Source organism: Balaenoptera ricei, chromosome 7 (assembly GCF_028023285.1).
Source record: "Balaenoptera ricei isolate mBalRic1 chromosome 7, mBalRic1.hap2, whole genome shotgun sequence".
NCBI lineage: Eukaryota > Metazoa > Chordata > Mammalia > Artiodactyla > Balaenopteridae > Balaenoptera > Balaenoptera ricei.
In genome coordinates this window covers 108,177,400-108,203,798 of record NC_082645.1, presented here as the reverse complement: position 1 = coordinate 108,203,798, position 26,399 = coordinate 108,177,400, and the positions used below count along the sequence as shown (strand labels likewise).

Here is a 26,399-nt window from a genome sequence, read left to right as displayed (position 1 = left end):
ATTTTTAAAGAAACCTACATATTGAATAAAGGAAGATAGTGTAACCTGGGCCTTAATTACCCAGGATAATAACAGCCAACAAGTTTTGAGGCGGTGTTGAGTACTGCTCTCAGGCCTTTTAAAAATGGTGCTAATCATCTAAATTTCATAGTAGCCCAAGGAGAAAATATTATTTTTATCCCCATCTTACAGATGAGGAACTCTAGACACAGTCCAGTCCTTGCCCCAAAAGACAGAAAATACAGCCAGTAAAATGGTAGCAATGGCCCCATATATTCTTAAATTACAAAGAAACTGAGCCATGTGACACTACAACCAATACAAAAACATTGGTTGTTAATATAGTCTAATTATTATAGAAATGGAGTTTCAGTCAGCATATAGATTATAAACTCCTATCCAAGACTCACAGTATTTTATATTTAAATCAGAATCCTCCCAATCTTACCTTATCAACAAAATTCTTGACCTATTTTTAGCTTCAGTATTTACACAGATACTGCTTCAAGCAACATCCTTGTTTCTTAAGCTCTGTTCTATTAGCAAATACCAGAAAACAAAACAAGAAAATATGATGTTTCTAATGGGGCATTTCAACCAAGTAGGGGGTGAAAGCACAACACTGGTAAATCTAGCTATCAGGATTAAGTTAATTTAGGGAAAATTCAACCTTATAGCGAACAAATCAAAAGGTATATTTCAGTCCACTTATTTAAAAAAAAAAGTATAAAAAACCCAGTTTCCAAATGCTACAAAAGTATTACACTCCAGATATTTTTTAAAAGGCTTTAAAAAATAAATTTAAAAAGTATTACTACCCTAGCTTCCAAATGTAGATGCCCATCCCAACAGTAGGGTCTTATTTAAAATGAGATCACAAACTTTAGTGGGAACTCACATATTCCTCTGCAGAGTCAGAAATCCAAATATAACATCATTTGGGCAAAGAGGTAAATTAGTAACTATAATCCATAATAAATGAAAAGCAAAACTAGACTCTTTGACCACAATGCCAAAAATTTTTTTTCCCAAGTTATCCGCAAACTGGAATCAAAGACAAAAATTTTGGCTTTCAAAGTCTATCATACTCTTGTAATGGTAAAAATGATTTGGCAGGTTAAGGATAGGTTTCTAATCATCCTATCTTCTACTTAACACCATTTACCAAAATACTGCACTGCGTTAAGGGAGTTATCTCAATGGCAACGAAAAAGAGATCTTAACACTAATAAGTTCTGGGTCCCTCAGAAAATATCAGTGAATCTAGAGCTTATGCAGTTTAAGGAAATTTTGTGGATTTCCACCCCTCAATCCTGACAGCTGGGGTGTGCACATCCGATCTGAATACTTTGTTAGGCATACAGGAACCGAATTTCGGACACTGCAGGTAACTCCTACACAAACTCTTCTTTCAACTTTCTGGCATCTGGTCAAGTACCCATCCCTAGTCCACATGCCCTAGAAAAACACAGGAACCAGTTCTAGGACGTGGTTATCCACCTAGCACCCCACGCTCCACCCCGAGACTACTAGCCTTCCGCCCTAGCTCAGCCCACCCCGGCCAGGCCAGCGCAGCAGAGCCGGACCCAGCCTACCACAGTACTACCGCTCCGGCTCTCCGAACTTCCCCCGCCCACTCCGTCCACGTGAACAGGACCCCGCCCCCCCGCGCCGCGCTCCACCAATCAGCAGCCACCTCGCCCAAGATCCGGTCTCCAACGATCCCCTTTCAAAAAGTCAGCTTACACCTCCCGCCTCAGTCCCGCCCCTTTCCTACCTCCCCGCCCCTCTGGCCCCTCCCACCTCCCCAACTACCGGTTCCCGTCCTCCCCTCCCGTTGTCCCCTCCCGCTCCCAGGCTTCGCCCCGCCCCACCCGGGACAGAGCACTCGCCCTCTTCTCGCGAGATCTGAGCGTCCCCCGCAGCGGCCGCTCGCTTCCCCTTCTCGTCCTCCCACCCCCCTCCTCCCAATCTCTCCACTCTCCGGCTCTCTTCCCTCCCTCCTCCCCCCTCCACCCTCTGGGCCGGATCTCGTCTCGCTGAGGCGGAGGAGGAGAAGGAGGAGGAGGAGGACGTTCGGCCTGCGCAGTGAGATGTTTGTCCGTCGCCGCCGCCGCCGCCATCGCGGAGGAGCGCGATAAAGGGAGCTGAGCCGGGCGTGAGGGGCATCCCGTGGAGCCGCCGCGCCAGCGCAGCCCCCCAGCCAAGCCCGAGCCGCCGGAACCCGAGCCGCCGCCGCCACCGCCGCGGCCGCCCAGGGGCCGGCCAGCTCCCCAGCCCAGCCCGGGGGCCGCGCCGCCGCCCCCAGCGTCGCCCCTCGCCTGCCCGCCCGCCCGCCTTAAATGTGACACCGGCGCCTCGGAGTGCGACCCGAAGCAGCCGCCGGGGAGGGGACGAGCACCATGTCGAATCTGAGCAAAGGCACGGGCAGCCGGAAGGACACCAAGATGCGGATCCGGGCCTTTCCGGTGAGTCTTTTCTCGGCGCCTGGAACCCCGGGTTGGGGGCCCGGCCGAGAGCCGCACGCGAGGCCCGGGCTGAACTCCCCCAACAGGCCGCAGGCCCGGCCTCCCCTCCCCCACGCCGCCGGCCGCGGGGCGCGAGCCTTCCCGGCAACGGGGCGGCGCGGGGCCCCGGCGCGGCCGCCCTCCCGGGCCGTTTTCCGCGCCCGTCGCCCGAGTCTGGCGCCGCTCCCCCGCCCCGGAGCTGCGCCTCCGGTCGCCCTGCGGGCGTCGGCTGCGGCCGGGGCCCCTTCGCTGGTCCCAGAACCTCCCCACGCTCCTGGGGTGTAGGCCCAACCCCTAGTACTCCGCTCCCGCTCGGTTCCCGGGACTCCCAGCCCTGCAGGGATGGGGACTGTCGAAGTCCTCCTTGTATGGGGCGTGTGTGTAACTTTTCACGTGGGGGTTTCGCTGCGGTTGAAAAAAATGACCCAGCCTAAAAGATGGCCAGCCCAACGATGAAGGGGACTGTCCTCTCCCTCTCTTCCCCTCCTCAGGAAGGGCTGTGCCATCCACCTGCCCCCCACGCAGTGACAGTGGTTCCACGTAATGCTCCGTAGTAATATACCAACAACGTCCTGTGTGTTTACAGCGTCTTTTATCCACAAGCTTCCAAAGCACTTTACAAACTCTCTTGTGCAGGAATTGCCTTGCCAATCAAGGGGAAATAAGAGAAAACAAATTGGACGATTGGTTCTCCATTTCTGAGCCATGGAATCCCAAAAGAATGAGTAGTCACCACCCTGAGTTGCTTTACTCTTAGGGACAGCAAACGTAGTCTGTGTAGAAACTTTCTTTTTTAGCATTACGTTGAGTCATAGCCTTGCAGTGTTTAGTATATAGGGTATAACTTTGGATGTCATATCTGATTCAGATAGCCAATGGCAAACAAAGTGTACTGTTGGAACAGAGGAACTGGACATACTTGCTCACGTTGCTACAGTAACAGGTATATGTCAAGGTAGACAAACTAGCAGTGGAACAGAAGATTTTAAAACAGTAAAACTAGAGAAAGATCTTGGGTTTCCTTTCTTAGAATCACAAACACAGTATATGATGCGAGGAGGGAAAAGAGGGTTTGTGTTCACTTCATGAAGCATGCTTTTTCTAAAGTGTAGTTTGCACTTTAGAGGGAAGACTTATTAATATAATTGTCCTAGTTGAGTAAGAAAGCGACCCAGAGAACTTGAGGACCTCTCTGAATTCTTAAAATTTAGAAGAAGGAAATACACTTTATGCAGAACTCTGAAGTTGTAATAACATAAATATTAATATCAATGTGAAGACTCTAAAGGCTTTATGTAAATAAAGGTAGGATGTACTCAGGAGAATTAAATGTTTTGATGCTCATTAAAGGGATTTTATATTTTTGAAGTTTTTTTCCCTAAGTAATCGTGAGAAAGTACAAAGAAAGTGAGAAATGTTGACAGAAGAGAACTAATGAGCTTCATGTGCACGTTTTTACTTACAATGAAACAGTGAACTGGGTTTATGAATTTGTGAGTAATGTTAGTTCTCCTGCTAAACCAGTTCTGAATATTTTTAGCAGAATCTAGAATTACTCAGAATTTTAAATAGTTTAATACAAGAATTTTTTAAGAAAAACTAGCTATTCTTGAAGTCTGAGTTTTTCTAATTCAGATTATTACTAAAATGTGGAGTAATTCACATCTGACATCAGCTTACTTCTGTGGATATTCTGATTAACCAGTTGTACCTTTATGGTAGTCAACTCGTTGATCTCTTGGTTTTGCCTGTTCCTACCTGTTCTTCCATTCCTTCATTCATTCAACAAATATTACTGAGGACTGTGTGCCAGGCACTGTCCTAGGGTCTTGGGATATATCGGTATAGCTTGAAAGACCAGTATCCCTCCTTTCTGGATCTTGTATTGTTGGGAGGAAGTGGTGGGAGAGAATTTCATTATTCCTTTAGCTGAAGAGTATCATAGTATGTGACAGGTTACCACATACTACTGAAACTGATTCTTTTTTAAGCAGCATTATGGTCATGAGCTACTTTAGACCCTTTCTGTCTATAACTTATTGCCCTCTTAAGTTTTTCTAAAATCCTTAAATGAAGTTTGTAAGTGGCTAGTGTTTGGTATTCAGTACTTAATATCTGCTAGTTTTTAAAAGCATTAAGATTTTTTTTTATTTCATGAGTGTTAACATCGCTCATAAGTAGTTCCTACTGAAAAGAACCATTATATTTTTTAATGTATAAATTTTAAAGTCATAGTTCTTTGAACCTTCGTTAAGGATGGATACATACCTCAGTGGTGTGGTATTTCACTGATTAATTTGGTAACAGTGCTTCTAGACCTTCAGAATTTTTTTTTTCCTTCCAGGTTAGCAGTCTTTTACAGAACTATAGTCTGCATGGATTGCTAGTCAGAAGTAGTAAATGCATATTATTCCATAAAGAAAATATTGTGTTTATGTGTACTCATGTGTGCATACTTAAAACTATTGTATTTTACATTACCATTTGAGATAGACAGTTACTCTAAGGGAAATTGCAGTGTAACCGAAAGCCTCAAGTGCTCTTTTCAGAGTGTGTTTTATAAAATTGATGTGTAAAAAGTATAAAAATATGTTTCGGGATTGTTTTGTTTTCATTGCAAAATAGTAAGTGAAGGTACAGGATATTTTGTAAATGTGTAAACCTACTCCAGCTGTAGTCCCATCAGTAAAATCAGTTTCTGAGAAATTGGTTCTTTTTAAGGTGGGAAACAATGAAGAGCTTTCTGTACTCACAGATTGGTGATGGAGGAAATATTTATTCCAGTTTGTAAACTTTCCTGCAGTGGACAAAATACATACCATTTCACATCTTTTGGGGTTTTTTGGTACCCAAAGTAACAGCAAGGGCCACAAAACTTTTTTAAGGAAGAAGTCTGTAGTTGGGAAGCTTCTGGAAACGATATGGATTTGGACCAAAGAATGCTGCCCCCAGAAGTTCCTGGTCCTCTTTCCTTGCTGTTGCCATGTGTCTCACTCCTGAGCTTTTATTCCACTATGTAGGATTAGTTGCTGTCAGGTGAACCTTTTGTCCTTATCTTTGAAAAGCCATTACTCACCATCTGTACTGTCCACTGTTTGTCCACATGGGCTTGAAAAGCTTGATTGGTTTGGAGGGGATATGGTTGAATGGAAATACTGGTCTCTCCTCTCATTTGCCTTCTTGACTGAGCCTTCAGAGTTTAGGAGACGTGTTATGAAAGTGATTGTCCTTAGAGTGTGATCTGGAAATGGTTTCAGTTATTGGTTCATAGAAGCATGCTAAATCATGATAATGAATCTCTGGTTGTGATGTCCACTCCATTGTTCTAGATGAGCTTCACAGAGCACCACCTGTGTGGTGTGAACAGTTACTGATGTAGAAGTTATTGTTAGATGGAACCCGCAAAATGACTGAGATTAGAAAGAGATGAATTTTGAGATCGTTTGTGATAAATACTTAAGAGCACAAGAATTTAACGACAAATGGGGACAGTTAATGTTTTTTTTTTTTCCTGGCTATAGTGATATTTGCTGGATATGGGGGAACAGCTTTGATCTTTAAAATAAGTTTCTCACTTAGGGAAAGTAGTTGTTGCCTAGAACTAGCTGGACTGTGCATAGAGAAAGGCTGAATAATAGTTTTGGAAATCACAGGGTGGGGAATTAACTCTAAGTTTGTTTTTCATTCTCTAGTATTTTGTTACAGAGATGTTATGGAGTAAGATATAACATTCATTGAAGTGTTGCTTTCACTTAGACTGATTTTGTTCTATTTAATGGTTTTAGGACAGTCAGCTGTGTTGTAGCTGTTAGTACCTCTCAGGCTTTAGAAGTTTAAAAATAAAAAGATAAAGTAGTTATCTATAAAAGTGTCTATTTTGCATTATCTCCCTAGAAAGTTCAAAGGAGCCAAGAAAATTATTACTGCCAAATTATTAGTACTAAAGTTACTGAATTTGCAACAATTTTAGTAGTATAGAATATAATGTGAGAATTTGGCCTTTTAAATAATACACTAGTCACAAAGTCAGTTCTTTCAAACAAAATAAAGTGTCATTTGTACATCATTCATTCATTAAATGTAGCTAAGTAATAATAGCATTTCTCTATTTCAACAAGAATATATAATTAAGACTAGAAAAAGTAGTATGTCTTCCCTTTGTGTTATAAATTGGGAGACCTTAGAATTTTTTGCTGTTATCTTTATTCAAGAGTATCTGGGTGTTAACAGTTTTGTTAGATTTTTATGAAAGTTATTGGACAATTTGTAGTTTTAAATAATGGAACTTTGAAAATAGTTCTTGTTTGTCCATTGTGAAGTCAGTAAAAAAGTAAAAGTGCTACTAGTAAGAAATCACTGAGATAAAACATGAAGTACAGTTAGTGTCTTTCTATTGTGAAAACTATTCAGTAGTCTCTCAAAGCTATGAATTCATTTTAGTAGCTTTTCTAATTAGAAAAGTGATGCCTGTTCATGATAGAAAACTTAATAAATATCTAAACTTATAAGTAAGGAAATAAATATCACCTGTAACCCTACCACTTGGAAATAAGCCATATTAACATTTTGATGTGTTTCCTTTTAATCTTTCATAAATGTGTAAGCACACAGTAAAAATGAGGTATGACCTTTTCATATGCTGTGTTTTAAAAAATATAGTATCTTACTGTACATTTATTTCCATGTTAAATATATTGAAAACATGATTTTGAATGACTGGGTAATACTCTCCAGTACCTTGGCTTATCCATTTCCCTACTGACAGGTATTTTGATTGATTCCAGTGAATTCGTATTTTCTCTATTATAAAGAATGCAACTGTGACTATTTATTCACATAAGTATTTGAGCCCATCCATGATATGGAATTACTGGGCTCGACATAATTGATACATATTACCAAATGGACCTCCAGAAAGGTAGGAGTAATAATAGTGCCACTCACTGAATGCTTATCATATGCCATACACTTTGCATGTGTAAACTAATTTCATTTGCACAACTCTATAGAATACTATTATTATCATCTTTTTTACCGAAGAGGCCTTGAGAGGTTAAGTAGTTTGCTTAAGATCACTTTGCTTGTAAGTGGCAGAACTAGGGTTCTTTCTAACCTAGGCAGTCTGGCTCTAAAGTGAATGCTTTAAGAATTAATTACATCTCTCAAGCTTGTATCAGTAACATCTTGTTACTTGTTACTTGTATCAGTAACATACCAGTAACATCTACCATGTCTTAGCTAACTTATCTTTAATTTTATAGGTGAAAAAAATAGTACTTTAATGCTTTATTTTGCATTTCTTTGCCTACTTGTAAGATTAAAACTACGGATAGTCTGTAGGGAATTTTCATTTAGTTTTACATAGAGTATTCAACATATGTTTTAGAGGTATGACTAAAAAGTAAAGAGACTGAGAGCATAATAGTTAAGAGGGTGGGCTCTGGACTGTCAGAGTTTGAGTGTCGGCTCCACCTCTTTCTAGTTGTGTTATCTTTAACAAGTTACTTAACACTTCTAGCCTCAGTTTTCTCCTCTGTAAAATTAGAATATTTATAAGACCTATCTTACAGGGCTGTTAGAACAGGACCTAGCACGCAATTAACTATTGTTATACCAACATTTAGCCATGATTATGCCACAATTTATATATTAAAATTGAATGTTATTTTTGCAAGTAATTTTATTTAGTGTACAGTTATTTTAGTGATGCCGCCATTTTTTGGTGCTTACATTTTTAGAACTTCCATTTTGAAAAGCTTACAGAATCAATCTGTGAACCATATTAAGAACTCAGTGTCAAAGGATATAGGTTTGGTACCACTGGGGTGCTTCGAAAGAATGCCACCGGCTCTTGGGTGAGGGGTAGATTCACAAGAGAAGATCCAATAGTGATTATCACATAATCATTGGAGCAAGTATGTAATCTTTCTGGGGTAACTTTATTGAAGGAGTAAACACTCATTTGGTGTGTACATTCTAATATGTACATTGTTTATCTAAAAATACATTTTGTTTTTATTTCCTTCCACCCTCTTTTTTGTTTCACTCATGAACTGGGCTGTGGTCCCGGCCCAAAGCTTATACCAGACACCCTTTTGAACCTGCAAGTCCTTAGCATAGTGTTAGACACAGTGTGGGTGGTTAGTGAATGATCGATTAAATGAGAAACTAGTCCTTTAAGACAAACCATAGAAATTCATTACTTAGGTAAGTCGATGCAGGTAGTATTCCAGAATGTTTGAAATCTTTTCAGCTGTAAGTGAAGTCTTAATTTGTAGGTCATTAAAGATCATGTGGCACTTCCCTTAAAGGTTAGTCAGCCTAATCTCCTAAAACTGTAATGACTTGAAAGTAAAGGTAGTATATACTGGCAGTAACCTTGGATTGGCGTGTCAGAAGACTTAATCTCTGGCCTAGTCTTTTCTGTTTACTAGCTGTACTCTACATTTTATTCCTTCCACCATGACACCTTCCTCCCAGCCTGTTGACTATACATGGTGATCCCCTACATCCATTGCAGGTTGACTGCCCTGTATCATCAGCCTGTTCTGTGAATTCTTTTCATCTGGAATTTACCTTTGCCCTGAGGATACAGGCTTATATTCCTGAATCGAGGTGTCTTTTTTCCTTATAATCCTTGAATCACTGGGCCCAGATGCCATTTATTGCCACATCTATGATCCTCTTGTGTCTTGGGCCCTTGTGAACTATTCTTTTGAGTGCTTCTTGTGACCATCTCCTAACTTCGTACACATGCTCCCTCAGTCACTGAAGACTTCAATACCTTATTCACATACATTCTCTCTAGCTTAAATTGTAACTTTATCCAATGCATGTGGACAGAGTCATTCATTTATTCATTCTAAAGTATATTTATTGTGTGTTCCTACTAGAGGTCTGGCACTAAATATACAGTGATGATCAAACAGATCTGGCCTCTTCTGTATCACAGCGATCTTCACTGTGTCTTGGAGCTTGTCATCCCGCTACTTTAGAAATTGTAAACTTCAATATTACATTGTATCCTAGCTCCTTCATTTATTAGATGTAGGACTTGAGCAAGTCACTTAACTTCTGCCTGTTTTGTTTTCTCTTTTGTAAAAGGGAGAAAACGATAGTACCTACCTCATAAGATGGTTGTAAGGATAGAGTTAATGCATATAAAGCTCTTAGTGTCTGGCACATAGTAAGCATTAAAAATAAATACAAGCTGTTGTTATTTAATTATTCTATCCTACTTGTTGCTTGTTTCCTTCTCACATTAAATGTGCTCTTGGATTTCAAGAAGACCCCTTTCATTCTCCCAGGCTGTGGCGCCTGTTGCTAGTTGCCCCTTCTTTCCTACTGCCTCCCCAGAGCAAGGCCAGAAATATCAGCAAAAAGCATCTTGAACCATTCCATTCATCTGCCTTCACTGCTCATATTTTTTAGACTATTGTGCACTCCTGGAGAAAATTCCAAGACTGTGGTCTCTAAGCTAGCTGGACTCTCAGTGCCTCTGGGCGATACTTTTGTGTCCCTGGTAAACTCCCTCTCCCCTTTCCTGCATGAGCTATTTCAGACTTTAATCACTGTCCTTAAGCTCTTTATTGAGAATTCTCTTATCTCTCTTTTTCAGGAAACTTAACTACTGAAGTTATCTTGTGTAAGTTCCTTCAGCTTGATTCTCTTTCAGTTATATTCATTAACCTGTATCTTTACTCATTCTCAACTCCTTCCCTTGGGTCTCAGAGAAGGAAGATGTTCCTTTTTCTGTCTTCCCTACCATGGTAACTACCATACCATCTCCCTTCATAGCCAAAATTCTTCAAATAGTCAGTATCTCCTTTATTGGAGCATGATTTTCTTTAGAGGAGGCAGCAGGTCTTTTTGTATTGATCTTTGTTAGTGCTGCACAGTAGTAGCCAATAATGTTGAACGAATAAACTGACAAGACTCTAGTTTGTTTTCTCATCTTTAAGATGGGAACTATGGCAATCTTTCTCACAGGTTGATTGTGAGGGTTAAAAGAAATAATGTCAGAAAGTGCTTGATAATAAACAGTGGCATCATTGAGACAGTTAAAATTATTTTCTAATCATAAAGTTAGTATTTTCAAGTAAAAGTAGTATGTTTCATGTAGGACATTTATTTTCAAACTCTTATAGGGTCTCCAGGACCCAGGAGGCCTAGGAGGAGTGGAGTAGATATCTTCAGAAGTTTTCCTCTCTAATCATTTAGAGCAGTTTGTACATTGTTCTATGTGTAGAAGATTTCTTTTTAAAGAGTTCTCTAACTATTGCTTTAAAATCACTGTCATTAATCCAGCCTTTTTAAAGTTGAGGAAAGTCCTACTTTCCCAAGTTGGTAACATTAACCAACTGGGAAATTGAGAACTGATCCTGTAGTTGTTGTAACCACTAATCCAGAGCTTTTGCTACTAAAAGAGCTTTTGCTGTTTATTTTTTTAAGTCAGTTTTAAAGTTGAAAATATAATTAAGTAAAATTTCTTAATTTGACTTCCATTTATCTAGTGATCATTGAGAAAGGAATGGACCTGAATTTGCTCTTTAAATGAGAAAGGTTACTGCTAAGCAAATGAATAAAGACTTCAAAGGGATATCTTTTACCTACTTTAAGAAAATACAAGATTCCTTAGAGACGGTTTTCTATAAAAGCAAGCCGTCATTGCTAAGAGGAATGCTTTAGCGTACTGATGGCAAGTCATCCTTATCTAAAGCAGCTCTTAACTGAGCAGCACTTAGCCTTTTCTATTTGCCCTGTCCTCTTGAAAGTAATCATGAAAAATTCTTTTTCTCCTTTCCTTTTCAATTTATTAATAGTATGAGAAGTTGCTTTATAAGATGAGTAACTACAACTTGTTCGGTCTACCTTGTGTTAGGCTCTTTGAACTATAATTATCTCAAATTCTCAGAACAATCTTTAGATGTTACTTCTGTTTTAAATCTATCCTGGGGCTCAGAGAGACATAGTAAAATATGTGTATTACATATATACCTATGGAAGGGCAGAGCTGGAATTCAGATCCCAGGTGTATCTGTCTCAAAAATTCATGTTCTTTCCATTACACCACACTGCCTTAATTATATTCCGTTAAGAATTTGCTAGATTCTGAAATATTTACTTTCATAATAGGAATATATTGGAAAGTTAATTCTAAGCTTGCCGTTTAAATGATCACCCAGGGGCAGATCCAGGGCCCCTGAAGCTTATACACTGCAGTACTCTCTTTATAAAAAGGATTCATAATTAGTTTCCAGATCTTGGAAGGAGCTTTTGCAAGCTTTAAACCTTACTAGATTCAAAGTATATGCACCTCTCATAAGAGAATACAAGTTGTAAAAACTTTGAATCAATGGATGCCTATGTTGCTCAGTAAAATTTGAATATATAAATTGCTTAAGGGGGTCATAGTGTGTATTGATTTGAATAAAGCAGTCAAAATCATAACCAATAGGAAAGGTATATTAGTTGACGTATTTCTAAGTTAACACTTTCCTTTTTAACTTAAAGACTGATAGTACACATTTTTTAACTTTTTTCAATTAGAAATTTATCTTGTTAAATATATGTTTAGAAAAAAGTGATTTTATGTCTTTCAGAATGTATTAAGAAGTAGTAGGTTAAACAATGAAATGAATTTTGAAGTACAAGGATCAGGTAGTTTAAAATAAGCAAATGAGACATGAAAGAACTATATTATTTTGATGAATGTTATCATTAGCCAAAAAAACAAGTAATTTATTTGCTCCTATTTGTTTTCATATTTTAATTTTTAAAAGCCAGAAAGGACTTTAGAGAGAATATGTTCTAATCTTATTTAATATATGGGGAAGTGGAGAACTGGAGAGGGTGATTTTACCCAAAGGATACTTACAGCTTGAATTTATGGAAGAACCATGACTAGAAGCCTGATTTCTGGTTAAAATCTCTTTTCTCTAGACCAAACTGAAATAAGCATACAGCCTTAATAATTCAGTGTTAATATTAGCCTGTTAATTATAAATTGATTTTGTAGCATCAGACACTCAGGTGATTTGAGTTGACATGGTGTAACGGAAGGGTCCTTAGCTCAGGACACGTGGATTCCTTCATTGCTCTAACTAGCTGAGTGATCTTGGATAAGCTACTTAGCTTCAGTTTCTTCATTTGTAAAATGAAGAGATTTTAATTTGGGGTTTTCTTAGGCTCATTTCCACTCTTAAAATTTCAGTCTAGAAGGCGAATGCTGGTGTGTTCTCCTTTGCTCTAAAACATTTTGTGATGTTGCAAATGTCACCTATCTTTTCAGCCTTAGAATTTTCTTTAGAATAAGAATGGTATATTTCAGTGGTAATGATTAAATGCTAATATGAAGCAGTGGAAAAGTTAGCTATGTTCTTACATACTTCTTTTTGTGTAAGTTGGTAGTTTTAGAGAAATTTTGAGATTTGATATCAGATTTTTGTAATAATTTTATGTTATAGGCCTTTTGCTGTCATATCACATTTAGTTTATGGTTAGGTTCATTCAAAGACAGAGCTAACTGTGGCAATTTGTATTGTTTTGCATGTTTTTTTCTCTTTGGAGTGTGTGTAGCTGATTCTGGTATAAACTACTTTGTTATTGTCCGACAGTTTTATACATCTTTACACTTTATCATAGTTTTAGAAAAACTGGGTTTATCCATTTCAAAAAAAAAAAAACATAGCGATGTAAGCTAAAGAGAAGAAAGTATTGTCATTTTTTATTAAAATTCATAGTTTTAGATTGTTGGATAGAAATATGGAACTCAAACATGCACTTAGATATGAAGTATTTTTTGTCTGTAGCATTACTACTACTATGAGATTCCATCCAAAAATATATGATTCTTGCTTTTCTATTATTTTTGTTTTCCAGATGAATGTTGAAGAGCTAGTTTATACACATGAGCCCTTACTATTATTGGGATTTAATAGTATATTGAGAAATACAGCAAATGTTTTTATAATTTTAAAGTGTTGATCTTACAGACGTAATAACTAATCTTCTTAATAGGGAGAGTCTCTATGTTTGAAGAGTTCTAGTCAAGATGAATATTGTATTCTCTGGATAAAACGTGTTTCAGGGTGCCAAATAACATCTCTTTATGTCAGGGAAAATAGCACCAATAGAACAGTGACAAACTTCTTGACTCAGAGAGAATACTTACGATCGCATGTTATTTGTTGTGGTCATCATCAGACTGTGAAATGTTACATATACATTTTTTCACATATGCAAAGATCATTCACAGAGATACAGTTGAAAGAATATTGTTAGTAATCTTAAGTCAGTTGTGACTTAACTGGACTTCAACAGGCTAATGTGAAAGCTTGAACTTAGTTTGTCTTTGAAAGAAATTGTTCCAAATTTTTAAATTGATTTTTGAACAGCCTGCTCATGTTGAGAACTGAAACGCAGATTATAATAATTGAACCGTCTATTGATTTAACTTTCTCATTGTAAATGTTACTGTTCTGTAATTTAGTGATATTAGAGGCCAGTTGAGTGTAGCTCAGCCTTAATTTGTGATTTCATAGCATTTTCCTGGGCTACTGTGCTTTTCTAATTGATAATTGTCATTATCAGTCATTACTTTTGGCAGCACAATTCCAGCACAGAAGGCTGTATGTTTCTTCCTTGTAGTAAAGAAAAAAGAAATTTATTGAGCAAGTGATGTGTGTCGGATGCTTTCACAAACTTTCTTAATTGCCACACAATACACCATCTTCTCCCATTTTTCTTGTTACAAGCAGATGAGGAAAGTGAAGGTTGGAAAGTTAAATAACTTGCCCAAAATCTGAATGTGTCCCACTGGGCTGTTTCCTCAAAGCTTGGATCTTTGGCTATCTTTTGATGGTTGAGGATGTTTAAAGATTAACTGATGAATAAATGGGATTATTGGAGACATCATAAGTCATTGTGTAGCAGCCATTGGTCATCAAATAGATTCATCATCATTACTAACTCTAATGGGACTGCATTCAAATCATCTAAGAATCATAACATGTATTAAAGAGGATACAGTAAAATAAGGGAACAGAGACTTGATATTAGTCTAAGGTGCTTATAATGTGGGTGGGAACTTCCTTACAAAATTTATGGCTTAGTTGTATTTATCTAGAATATTGCCATTCCTCAGATATTTGTACCAAAGCAACTTTTTTGAGGCTGAAGCTGAAAATTAAGATCAAGCATTTTTCCTTGTTTATTTTTTTCTAGCTGTGTCATTCTGAATTGCCTGGAATTTCAAATTCTCTCCCTTTTCCCCCACACACCCTGTTCTAAATTTCTTGTAGAAAATTATTCGCAGGGGACTAAAGACTTTTTGTCCTTTGTATGTAGTGGATGTGAAGAGTACAGTTCTCTGCCTTTTAGTTTTAATTGGCTCATGCTGTAGTTCTGCAGCTCTCAGTAATTACAGAACCTTCAAGATGTGTAAGTGTATAATAGACTGACATCCTTTTAAATGCAGCATTTTGAAGGTTTATGTTTTTATATCTTTTAAAGTAATGTAGATGAAAACCCAGAGATGTTTGTGAAAGAAAAGATTATTAGTGTTATTTTTGTTATTGATACTTACTAATTAGGGGATTATAATCCTGGATTGGGGACAGGGAAGTGGGCAAAAGTCACTTTTAAAAAATAAAGTCTTGATTTGGTTTCTAAGAGGTCTCACTAAACCATGGACATTTAAGAATACTCAATTATATCTTTCCTTTGAAAAAGAGCTTTTGTTTCTTTTCTTGCTAAATGAATTTACTTTGCTGAACACTTTGTAACTTGAGCTTGTTGGGGAAAGATGCAGTATAGATCTAAAATAAGCAAACATTAAATGTTTGTGAATATATGTATGTGTGCTTTTTATCATTTTATTGCTTTGCTGAAGCATTGTTACCAGATCCCTTCCTGAGTGTATTTGTAGTTATTGCAACCTGAGTAAGTCAGTTTCATCAATGGGATTAAAATCCTGCTTAAATACTTTGGAATATTACTTTAAAGTGTTAGGGCTTTTAAATGACTCTGAGTGAAGTCTAGACTGATGTTTTTAATGGTTAACATTGATGACTTTAGAGTTTATCATCTAGTCCTTTTAACTTTCATTGACAGTTAATGTTGTATTCTCTGTCAAGGATGGGTGAGAAATTCACCCGTCAATTCATCAGTAATGTAATTATTTTGCCACGGTTGTTGACATGTTCATTTGATGCCAGGACCAAAGCGGGTATGTAGCAATATGTACTTGAAGCCTGTTTCCTTGGGTGTATTGTTTTTGGACTTATTTGATTTAGGGAAAGACTGTAACTTGTAGATCTCCTCCTGAATAGGCTTTTTTTATCCACTATTTTCCTCCTAGTTAACATTTATTAATAAAATTAATGATTAAGCAGTCTTTTGAAGCATTTAGTTAGGTGAATGTGAAAATACTACTTGATATATGAAATTTGAGAGTCTTTTGCTTGTACATTATTGTACTTTATTTCTGTTTGGAAAATACATTTTTATTATTTTAAAATTACATTAATCGTTATATAAACACATTAAATTATTTTTCAGTATCATTGTGCTTAGTAATTCAAATGTTCATGTTTTCAAAATTGCATTGGTATAACATAGGTAAAACAACATTCCCCAGGCATTTGTTTATGGCCTTCTAAGTAACATTGAAGAAAAATGCACAATCCCTCAACTATCTCATAGTCTAATGGAGGAAGGAGATTCACAAACAGATAATTATACAGCAGTATGGTAGTGTAGTGATAGATATAACCTGAGTATTATGAAAGAGCTGAGAAAGAGTTGTTAGTTTTGCTTGAGGAGGTCAGGGAAGGATTTTTGGAGGATGTGACACCTGAGCTGTGTTCAAAAGCTATGTAAAGAATCAAAGAAGAGGCAGAAGAGGGGTGTATAAAGAAGACATGAGAGGGTGGTGTGTGGAGGGGAGGTGTGACAGCGGACAGGAATAACCACTGGTTTAATGTTGCCAGAAAGTGAATGCAAGATAGGTAGTAGTGAGTGAAAGACGAAGTCAGAGAAGGAGGCATAGACGGACTAGATCATGAAGTGTCATGTTCCCTTTTAAAGCACACACCCCACCCCCCCACCCCCTGTTGCTAATGAGAGGTGGGTTTTTGAACAGGAGCATGATGCTGATGTGGTTATTTTAATGATTTTGAGGAAGATGGATTCCAAGAGGTTATTAGAGTTCATGATGGCTGGAAGGCTGTTGCAGTAATCTAGATGAAAGTTTTAGGGCAACAGTATTCAGGATGAAAGATGGGGAGATATTTGAGAAATCTCTTGGGCCTGATGTTGGTAGCACTTGATGATTGGATGAGAAAGGGATGAGAGAGAGGAAAGAAGAAAAGTTAAGGCTTACGCTTCTAGCTTGTATAACTAGGTGGTTTGTGTTGCTGCTACTGAATTAGAGAATACAGAAAGAAGATTTGGGTGTGTTTGGAGAGTGAGTTTACCAGAAATTTTGGACATGATAAGTTTGATATGTGTCTGGAAAGTTTGGTTGGGCATATCCAGCAGGTGGTTGAATACAGTAGTTAAGGCTTTGGGGGAACTTCTGGGCTGGCAATATAGATTTGGGAGCAATTAACATGTAAGCCAGTAATTTATCTTCTTTGAGATGAGGACCAAACTTCTTGGGAAATCTGATAAGAGCTAGTGACTCACCATCCAGAAAAGAAGCGTACACACATTATATTTGCAAAATTTTATATGCAGTTTTAGGAGGCTCCAGAATCCCTTGCCAATCTAGAGCCTTGTAATTTTAGAACCCTAGAAGTATATATAGTAGTTGTAACTATGATAATGAATGGAAATGCAGCCAGTGTAGAGTGAAAAGAAAAACCAAGGACAGAGCTCTGGGGATTAAAATGATTTAAATGACACTGGAAGAATAGGAGATATGAAGTAGGGGAATATTGTTTGTGAAAGAAGGCTACATTTTACTGACTTTCATTTAGCATAGTTGTCCTCTTAAGGTACTTTTGTTTTAGCTGTTTATTTGCTGAGCCTAAAAACTGTATTTTTTTTTCCTGACATTTGATGCCCCTAGATGAGAGTTCAAGAGATTCTGTCACTGTTATTCAGCATGTGAGGGATTATACAGTAGTCCCTCGGTATCCATGAGGGATTGGTTATAGGACCTCTTCAGATACCAAAATCTGAGGATGCTCAAGTCCCTTACATAAAATGGCATAGTACGGTCAACCCTGTATCTGCGAGTTCCATGGATATGGAGGGCTGACTGTACTGTGCCCTAGGCTGGGCTGAATTCTACTGACATTTGCATTTAATCCTCATGATAGTCTTTTGAGATAGGTATTGTTATTAAACTCACTTTTTTACAAGTGAGGAAATAAAGGTTTAGAAGAATTAAGTAATTTGCCCAAGGTTGCGTGGCTTATGAATTTAGCAAAGCCGTGACGCAAATCCAGGCCTGTCAGACAGCAAAATCTATATTCTCTACTAATGTACTGTGTTTACCAAGATAATCAGTGATTATACTGTAATATTACTTTACCCTATTAACACGGTGGGATGGGAGGTGAGTTCAGTGGTTTGTACTAGATTTGAGAATATGAATTCCAATTCCAGCTCTGTGATTTTGGGTAAGTCATTTAATCTCTCCGTCTATTTTGTTCTCCTTTGAACATTTTTATACCTGAGCAATCACCAGAAGAAACATTTTTGCTCTCTGTCTTCATTTCTATCTATAAAGCACAAATACTGAGGAAAATACTATATACCATCTTGGATTTTAAAATAACCCTTGATTTATATATGTGAGAAATGATTCTTTTATTATAATGTGAGAGTATTTGTACAATATTTGAAGCTTCTTAGTTTATATCTTTAAACTACTTTAGTTTCTAATAGAAAATTTAGTAATTCATGCTGAGTAGAGACGTTTTTGTACGTTTTCTAGCTTTCATGGGATCTTATGTTACAGAGCCTGAAAAGATCATTTGAAGTTTTGCTCAACTATTAGCAATATAGTTATCTCTGGAGTTTTTAGTCCACATTAACTTTACTCTTTCTTTGAAATTGGTTTGAACGTTTTGCTTTATATGTTCGTTATTTAACCGCAGGGATGGTGTCTTAGCCTGCTTTATTGTAACCTCTACATATGCTGTCAGCAAACTAAAACCACATTGCACGTACATGGAGTATTTGAGGCCATCACTATCACGTTGTCTTGTGGGCTTTATTTGTGGAAAGTTGTAAATAGCAACATCTTATTTATATTTTATATGGATGGCATCTTCTGTATGAGAATATCTGATAAAAATAGGTAGTAGTTTAGATGTAAGGGTAAATTCTCTTACGGCCACTTCAGAGAAGTCTCTGATAGACCTAGATTTGAATATTTGAGTAACAGGAAAGAATTTGTTTTCTAAAGAGTTCCTTTTTAAGCTCTCCAGAAAAGATTAGAATAATAAGACTCAGTTTGAGTCATCTGCTTAAGAATCCTCTTGATTGGGAGTTGAGCTTGTTTGACTGAATGAACTGTTTTGCCTACCTACTTCTTCCTCTTTCACATTCATACTCATTGTACAGGACTTGGAGAGGATTCTTTTTTTTTTTTAACCACTTTATTGAGGTAAGCTGTACATATTTAATGTATGCAACTTGATGAGTTTGGAGGTAAGTATTCATTTGTGAAGCCATCACAATCTATGCAATAAACATATCCATCACCTCCAAAAGTTTCTAGCTGGAGAGGATTTTTTTAGCTCAGTATCTTTTATCCATTTCAGGTCAGAAGTGTGCATGAATCTGATGAGTAATTGATGCAGTGTTTCCCTGGTTGTGAACGTGGAACTTGTAGGTTTTATGAGCATGAAGAGGGCTGCTTAGTCAGAGATTAGTAGAAAATCAGCAGGTGTAAGTGCTTGTTATATGCCAGGTATTATTTTAGTGGCTGAGGTTATTCAGCAATGAAGAAAATCCCTGCCTTCATGGAGCTGACATTTGACTGGGAGGAGAGAGGCCAGGAAGAGAAATAATGTGAGGTTGGAATTTGAGGGTCACTAGTAGGAGGAGGCTGCTATTTTAAATAGAGTAGGTAGTTAAAGCTTTATTTTAAGGTGACAGTTGAGCAGAGTTTTGAGGTTGATCAGTGAATGAGCCACTTAGGTATCTTGGGGAAGAGCATTCCAGACAGAGAGAGTAGCAAATACCAACTTGAAGTGAACTTGTTTGCCATATTCCAAGGAGTAACAGGGAGGCTGGTGGGGCTGGAGCAGAGAGAGCAAGGAGGAAGAATAGATGAAGTCAGAGAGATTATCAGGTTGAATAAGGCTTTGTAGAATAGCGTAAGGACTCTGACTTTAACTCCAAGAGAAATGAGAAGTCACCGAGGGTTGTGAGCAGCTGAGTGACATGATTTGGTTTATGTTTTCAGAAGGTCACTCTGATTGCTCTATGGTATTGGGCCAAGAGCAGAAACAAAGACAAGTTAGGAGGCTGTTGTAATAATCTGAGAGATAATGTTGGTTTAGGAGCAGTGGAAGAAATGAGGAATTAGGTTCTGGGTACATTTTGAAGGTAGAGACAACAGAATTGCCTTTTGTTTTAGAAGTGAAGTGAGAGACTAAAGAGGACTGGATTACAAACTTTTTGGCCTTAGCAACTGGAAGGATGGAGTGGATATCTCTCAGTTGGAGAAGACTGCAGGGGAAGCCAACTTAGGGGAAAAGATGAGGCTTTCTGTTCTAGACTTGATTGAGATGCCTTGTAGATTTTCAAGTAGAAGTATTGAGTAGGTAGCTGAACATAAGACTCTGGTACTAAGGTGGTGAGGGCTCCAAACAGGATATATAAATTTTGAGGTTAACTTAAAGCCATGAGACCAGATGAGTTAACTTCACCTAAAAACCGAGCGTGGATAGGTAAGAGGTTCAGACAAGAGGTTGGAGGCTGTGGTGATGGGTAAGAAGCAGTAAGCAGGCTGACAAATAGGAGCAAGTGGAATAGGAAGAAAAACAAGAGATTGTAGTGCTTGAAAGGCCAGTGAGGAATGTGTATCAAGTAGTAGGAGTGATCAGCTCTTTGAATTACGCCAGAAGGGTCAAGTAAGATGAGAAGTGAGACTTTGACTGTTAGATTTAGCAGTGAGGAAGTCACTGGTGACCTTCTCCAGAGTACTTTCTGTGAAATGGTAGAGATGAAAGCCTTATTGGAGTGGATTCAAGATACAACGGGAAAAATGTGACTTGGAGACAGTGAATATAGAAGTCTTCTCTGTAGCCCTGTGATTTTGTTGTAAATGAGAAAGAGAAGAATTAGGTGGTGCTGGAGTAATACGTGGGGTTGTGAGGATTTCGTTTGTTTGTTTTCAAGATGGGGAACTGAGGATATTAAATGCAGGTGGAAATTACCTAGCAGGGAGGGAAATTTTGATGATGCTGGGAAGGGAGATTGCTAAAGGGAGGTCCTTGAATAGGTGAGTTGGGATGGAACTAGAGCAATACTTGTTAAACTTCATTTTGTATAGGTATCACCTGGGGTTCTTGTTAAAATGCAGATACGGTTCTGTAGGTCTGGGATGGGGCCTGAAATTCTGCATTTCTAACAAGTCCCTAGATGATGTGTGTGTTTCTGGTCCCTGTGCTATAATTTGAGTATAAGAGCTTGGCACTTCGAGCACAAGAACTAGCAGGTTATATTGGTATACGGTCAGATAGGTTAGTGGATAGGGCCAGAGTTTGTGCAGTGTCTCTTCAGGTTGTTTCTCTTTTTTCAGTGGAACAGGAAGCAATTCATTATCCTAGAGTGGATGGAGGAGATGGTGTAAAATCATCTAGGAAAGTAGAGTCCGTCTAGAAAAGTAGGATTGTGGGGTCGTACTAAGGGCCGACTTGTGGTTAGTGGTTATGAATTTAAATTCAGATGGATTGAATATGGTTGTATGTATGTTATTCTGTAGTTGCTTTCAGCTGTGTGGGTGCATGTGAGGCGTAGGTGGGCAGTTGGTGTTTAGAATGGCAAGTATTTTGGAGGGGGGGAAGGGGGCAAGTTATTTATGGGTGTATACAAGGTGCTTAGAAATGACGGACCATGGAATCTAAAGTGTGAAAGGAGGAAAATGAGAGAATGCTAGGTTAAACAAAGAAAATGTGTGGTTTTATTGTTTTTTTTTGTTTTTTAATTACAGATCTTCTCCTCATCTTTAATTTGCTAAGGAGCTCTGCAGATCTTCAGGAGAGGAAAATAGTGTTCATGTCCCCAATTTTTTTTCATCAAGGAACCCTTTCTGTCTCTCTGAGCTTGTATTCTACTAAATAAACTTAGGGAAAATATGTCTTACACTTTTTGGCTAAAGCAAGTATTAACATCAGGGATTATGATATTATTTAAAGTGGAGGGTTGTGCTGCAGATAAGAAAGGAGGGAGGTGTTAAAAGGATTTGTTAAAAATTGCTTCTGTCAGCTCTAAAAACTATTTTAAAATGTATCCCTTTATTTCTGTTAAAATAGATTGTTAACATCCTTGTAAGTCATGCAGATTTATAATCATAGCCATATAATAAAATATTTACTATATGGACAAATACAGAAAGATTTTCAACCATTGGTTTTTGTTTTTTTTTTTTTTTTTTTTTTGTCTCTTTCTCTCTTTTGGATATTACAGATGACCATGGATGAAAAATATGTAAACAGCATTTGGGACCTTCTGAAAAATGCAATTCAAGAAATCCAGCGTAAGAATAACAGTGGTCTTAGTTTTGAGGAGCTCTATAGAAATGCATATACAATGGTTTTGCATAAACATGGAGAAAAGCTCTACACTGGACTAAGAGAAGTTGTTACCGAACATCTCATAAATAAGGTATCCAACTTTAAAGGACTGTTGCTAACTATATTGAATCTAGAAGTATTATTTTTAAAGGTTTCAGGAAACCTATAGAAATAATAATCAATTAGTAGCTATATTATAAAACCTCACTTAAAACTTACTATCAGCTAAACCAGAATTTTTGATAATTGAGGGAAGGTGAAGTTTGTGATCTTTGATAGATATAATCTCGGAAGCAAACTTTTAATTTACATATGCTTGTTTATTAATATGTTAATTACAGATCATTATTTCTTTCTTTAAATGCTTAATCAATCAGCCCATTTTAGCTTTCTCTTCTTTCTCTATATATTTGAAAATAATAAGACTACATTGTTTAAAAAATATTGTCTAAGTCTTCACCAAATGAAATTAACTTTATATAAATTTTTTAAGGTAAATTAGTGTTGGACTGTTAACATTATAAAATGGTTCTTTGGTTCCAAAAAGATGTATTTGTTTTTTTAGAGCAAATGTTTTTATAAAGCAGACTCTTCCACTGAAAGTATGTCTTGCTTTAAGATTGTCAGATAAGATGTAAAATACCACAGATAAATAAAAACTTCTCAAAGTTTTTGTGTGGTATTAAGGTATTTGTTTTTTAAATTTTATTTTGAAAAAAAATGGAAAGTTGCATCAATAGTACAATGATTTACCAGTTGTCAACATTTTGCCACATTTTAGCCAGTCTTTCTATTGGTACTTGTTATTACTGTTACTGGTATTATTATTATTATTGCTGGACAGTTAAGAGAATAAGTTTTAGATTCATTTACTCTTAAATACTTTGGAATGTTTCTCCTAAGAACAAGGAAATTCTCTCACTTAACCAAAGAACAATGTTCAAAATCAGGCAGTTTAACATTAATATAAAACTGTTTTCTAATATGGTCCACATTCAAATTCACCAGTTGTCCTGTGTGGAGGTGATGTCATTTATAGCAGTTTGTTTTCAGATCCAGGATCTAATCCAGGATCACACACTCAATTCCTCAGCCTTTCTTTGTCTTTCAGCACATTGACATTTTTGAAGAGTATAGGTCAGTTGTTTTGTAGATTGTCCCTCAGTTTTTGGTTTGTCTGATTGTTTCCTCATGACTAGTTTCAGGTTATGCATTTTTGGCAGGAATAATACATAAGTGATGTTGTGTCCTCAGTGCATCACATCAGGAGGCACATGATGTCAGTTTATCCCATTATTGGTGATGTTAACTTTGATCACTTGGTGTCCGCCAGATTTCTCCACTGTGAAGGTACCTTTTTTCCCTTTGTAATTCATAAGTAATTTGTTCAGATATATTTTGAGACTGTATAAATATCCTGTTCCCCAAGAAACTTTCATGTGATGGTTTTAGCATCCATTGATGATTCTTGCATGAATCATTATTGCTACGATGGTTACAAAATAGTTACTTTCTATTTCTACTCTTCCTTCTGTAATTCTTTTCTCTTAAATGGGATTACATGAGCAGGTAGCTAGTATCTCATGAAGCAAGGTGATTATGTTCTTCATGCATTCAGCAGTTTTTTGTTAAGTGCCTGCCATGTACAGCTTTCTAAGAAAATCTATTAGATGCAAAGAGATACAATGCTGTCCCTTCCTAGGTTTGTTTTTGCTTTTATTCTGATGTGAGAGATGATACACACATTTAGCTAACAGTGTGAGGCATTATATAATTCAATGGCAAATGAGTTGTATAGGCAATAAATGGCTTAGGAATTCAAATGAGGGAGAGATTACCCTGGGCTGTAAGATTTCATGGGAAAGGATGAAATTGAACTGAGCCATGAAAAATTTGGGATATAAGTGAACAATATGGAAGGTGTTCCAGGATGGCAGATGTCACATGATTATACAGAAATAAACTTGGGTGATAAGTAGAGTTTGATTGAGGTGTATAATAATTTATGGGGATTAGTGGGGTATAGTGTTGCAAAGTTGGTTTGGGCACAGATTGGAGAACTTCAATGCCAAGCTAAGGAATTTGGACTTTACAGTGGAGGTTTATTGGAGGTTTTTAAGTGGATGATAATGTGACAAAATATTTTAGGAAGATTAAGATGAGAATGATATAAATGTAGATTGGGGGGGGTGTGTGTGCTATAAACAGGAAAAGACCTTGAAAAATCTATGTTAAGGTGATAGGCTGGAAATGAGTGGATGATGTCAGAAATTCTGAAGACCAGATAGAATTTGGTTACTGGGAGAATTATGGTGCCACCAATAGAATTATTGTGAACTTGTAGTGGAAAACTTATTTGGAATGTGTAGAGGAGATGACAGATTCTGTTTTCGGTTATATTGGAAATTTTTATAGTTAGAAAGCACCTTAGAAATCATTTTACATGTGATAAAATTTGAGTGTGAGATTGTAATAAGATGTCCAAGTAGAAATGTGATGTGTTTGGAGATATACAGGTTCAGAGCTTGGGCAGGAACTCAAAACTGGAGATGAAGATCTGACATTTGGTAGCATGTACTGAGGAATATGTGTTGGAGTGCAGAAAATGAAAATCCCACAGCCAAGGGATGTCATCTTCAAAAGCAAACTATGGTAAATAGGTGTGGGAAATGAAGACTAATTTAAGAAACTTGACATCAAAAGAAGGAAGAAAAGTAGAGTGGGGGAGTTTTGCTTAAAGCTGTTGAAGAGGAGAAGATTGGAGCAACTGAATTTTTGGGTATGGAGAGAGTGTGGAATTGAAGAGTGGAGAAGCAAAGGTAGAAGAGGGGCATGTTCTCGTTTGCCAGAGGTTCTCTAGGGTATGATGATAATATCCCCAGCTAACTCTTATTTAGCATTTACTATGTGCTAGGTCCACTTCTGATGCTTTTAGATGTGTTCACTTAGGTAATGGTCACAACCCAATGAGCCAGATACTACTGTTATCTCTATTTAAAAGTGAAGAAACAGAGGGCACAGAATTGGTGATTTGTCCAGATGCATGTAGCTAGTAAGTGGCCTAGCTGGAACAGTTTTGAAACAGTGCGGCTTCAGGCTGAGTCCTTAACTTTTCTATAAATCTGCTCCTGAGGCAAAATGAATGGATCAAGATGCAGTAAATATATGCCGAAATTGAGGGTGCATGTGGGGTTTTAGGAAAATCGGTTCAGTTTTTGTAAAGCTATAGTCCTTTAAGCTTTAGTTCTTGGTTTATTTATAATTAAAATGAAGGAGTTGGCAGTAATATCTTTGAGATGCTTTAGTTCTAAAACTATCATGAATCTAATAATTAAGCAGTGCAAGTTCTGAAAATGAGATGAAGAGACTTGGAGTAGCTCCTGTGGGGAATATACTAAGGAACTGGCAAGTGAGGAAAGAGATAGCTCAGTAGCAGTTGGCCTGAATGTGTGATTTATCGTGTGTTTTTTTTTTTTTTTTAAGCAGTGCTTTGCAGCTTGGGCACAGATGCAGAAAAAACATTTGTAGTTATTTGGTTTGGTTGAGAATTGGCTCTTTCAAAAAGTGAAGAGTGGAGGGGAAGCCAGAGTGTGAGGTCAGTGTTGATGTGATTGATATTTGGACTCTGAAACATGGTTAGGTAGAAATTGAAGTCATGTGAACAATAACTCCATGGTAACTGTAAGAGCTTCAGCATATTGTAAGTCTCTTAAAGTGGTCCCATATCTAAGATTAACTATCATTTCAAAATATATGCATTTCCCTGTAATATATTCCAGAGAACATGTATTCAAGTTGATTATGCTAAAGAATTACAAAGTGTATATGCTAAACTGTTATTTCTCTTACAGATGTTGATATATCAACAGCATCTGAAAATATTCTTTAATTTTTTTTTTTTCTTTCACAAATACTCATTTGACCACCTTAAGCTAGTCAGTTTCTGACTAGGGGATGTACCATTGGCAGCATATCTAATGATTGATTTCTTTATTTAAATTGAATTAAGTTTTTGAACCTCTGCTAGTATCTATGCTTTCATTTTTGTGTTTTCCATTGATCTTATTTCATTTTTACTCTTATAAGACACTTTAAAAAGTCATACAAATACGGTACTGTCTGAAGGGGACAC

At 37.4% G+C, this 26,399-nt stretch overlaps 1 protein-coding gene across 3 annotated transcripts in view; it reads left to right on the top strand.

Moving 5' to 3' along the window:
- Positions 1–1,955: 1,955 nt before the first annotated feature.
- Positions 1,956–26,399, top strand: part of CUL3 (cullin 3) — a 98,277-nt gene continuing 73,833 nt past the window's right edge. The window contains exons 1-2 of one of the 3 annotated variants that reach the window (XM_059928819.1): positions 1,957–2,468; positions 22,161–22,358. In XM_059928819.1, coding sequence (XP_059784802.1) covers positions 2,403–2,468; positions 22,161–22,358 — 264 coding nt within the window. In that variant the 5' untranslated portion in view covers positions 1,957–2,402. Of the gene's footprint in view, positions 2,469–22,160; positions 22,359–23,530; positions 23,618–26,399 lie in introns of those variants that run through there. The other 2 variants (XM_059928820.1, XM_059928821.1) reach the window with 2 other exon arrangements.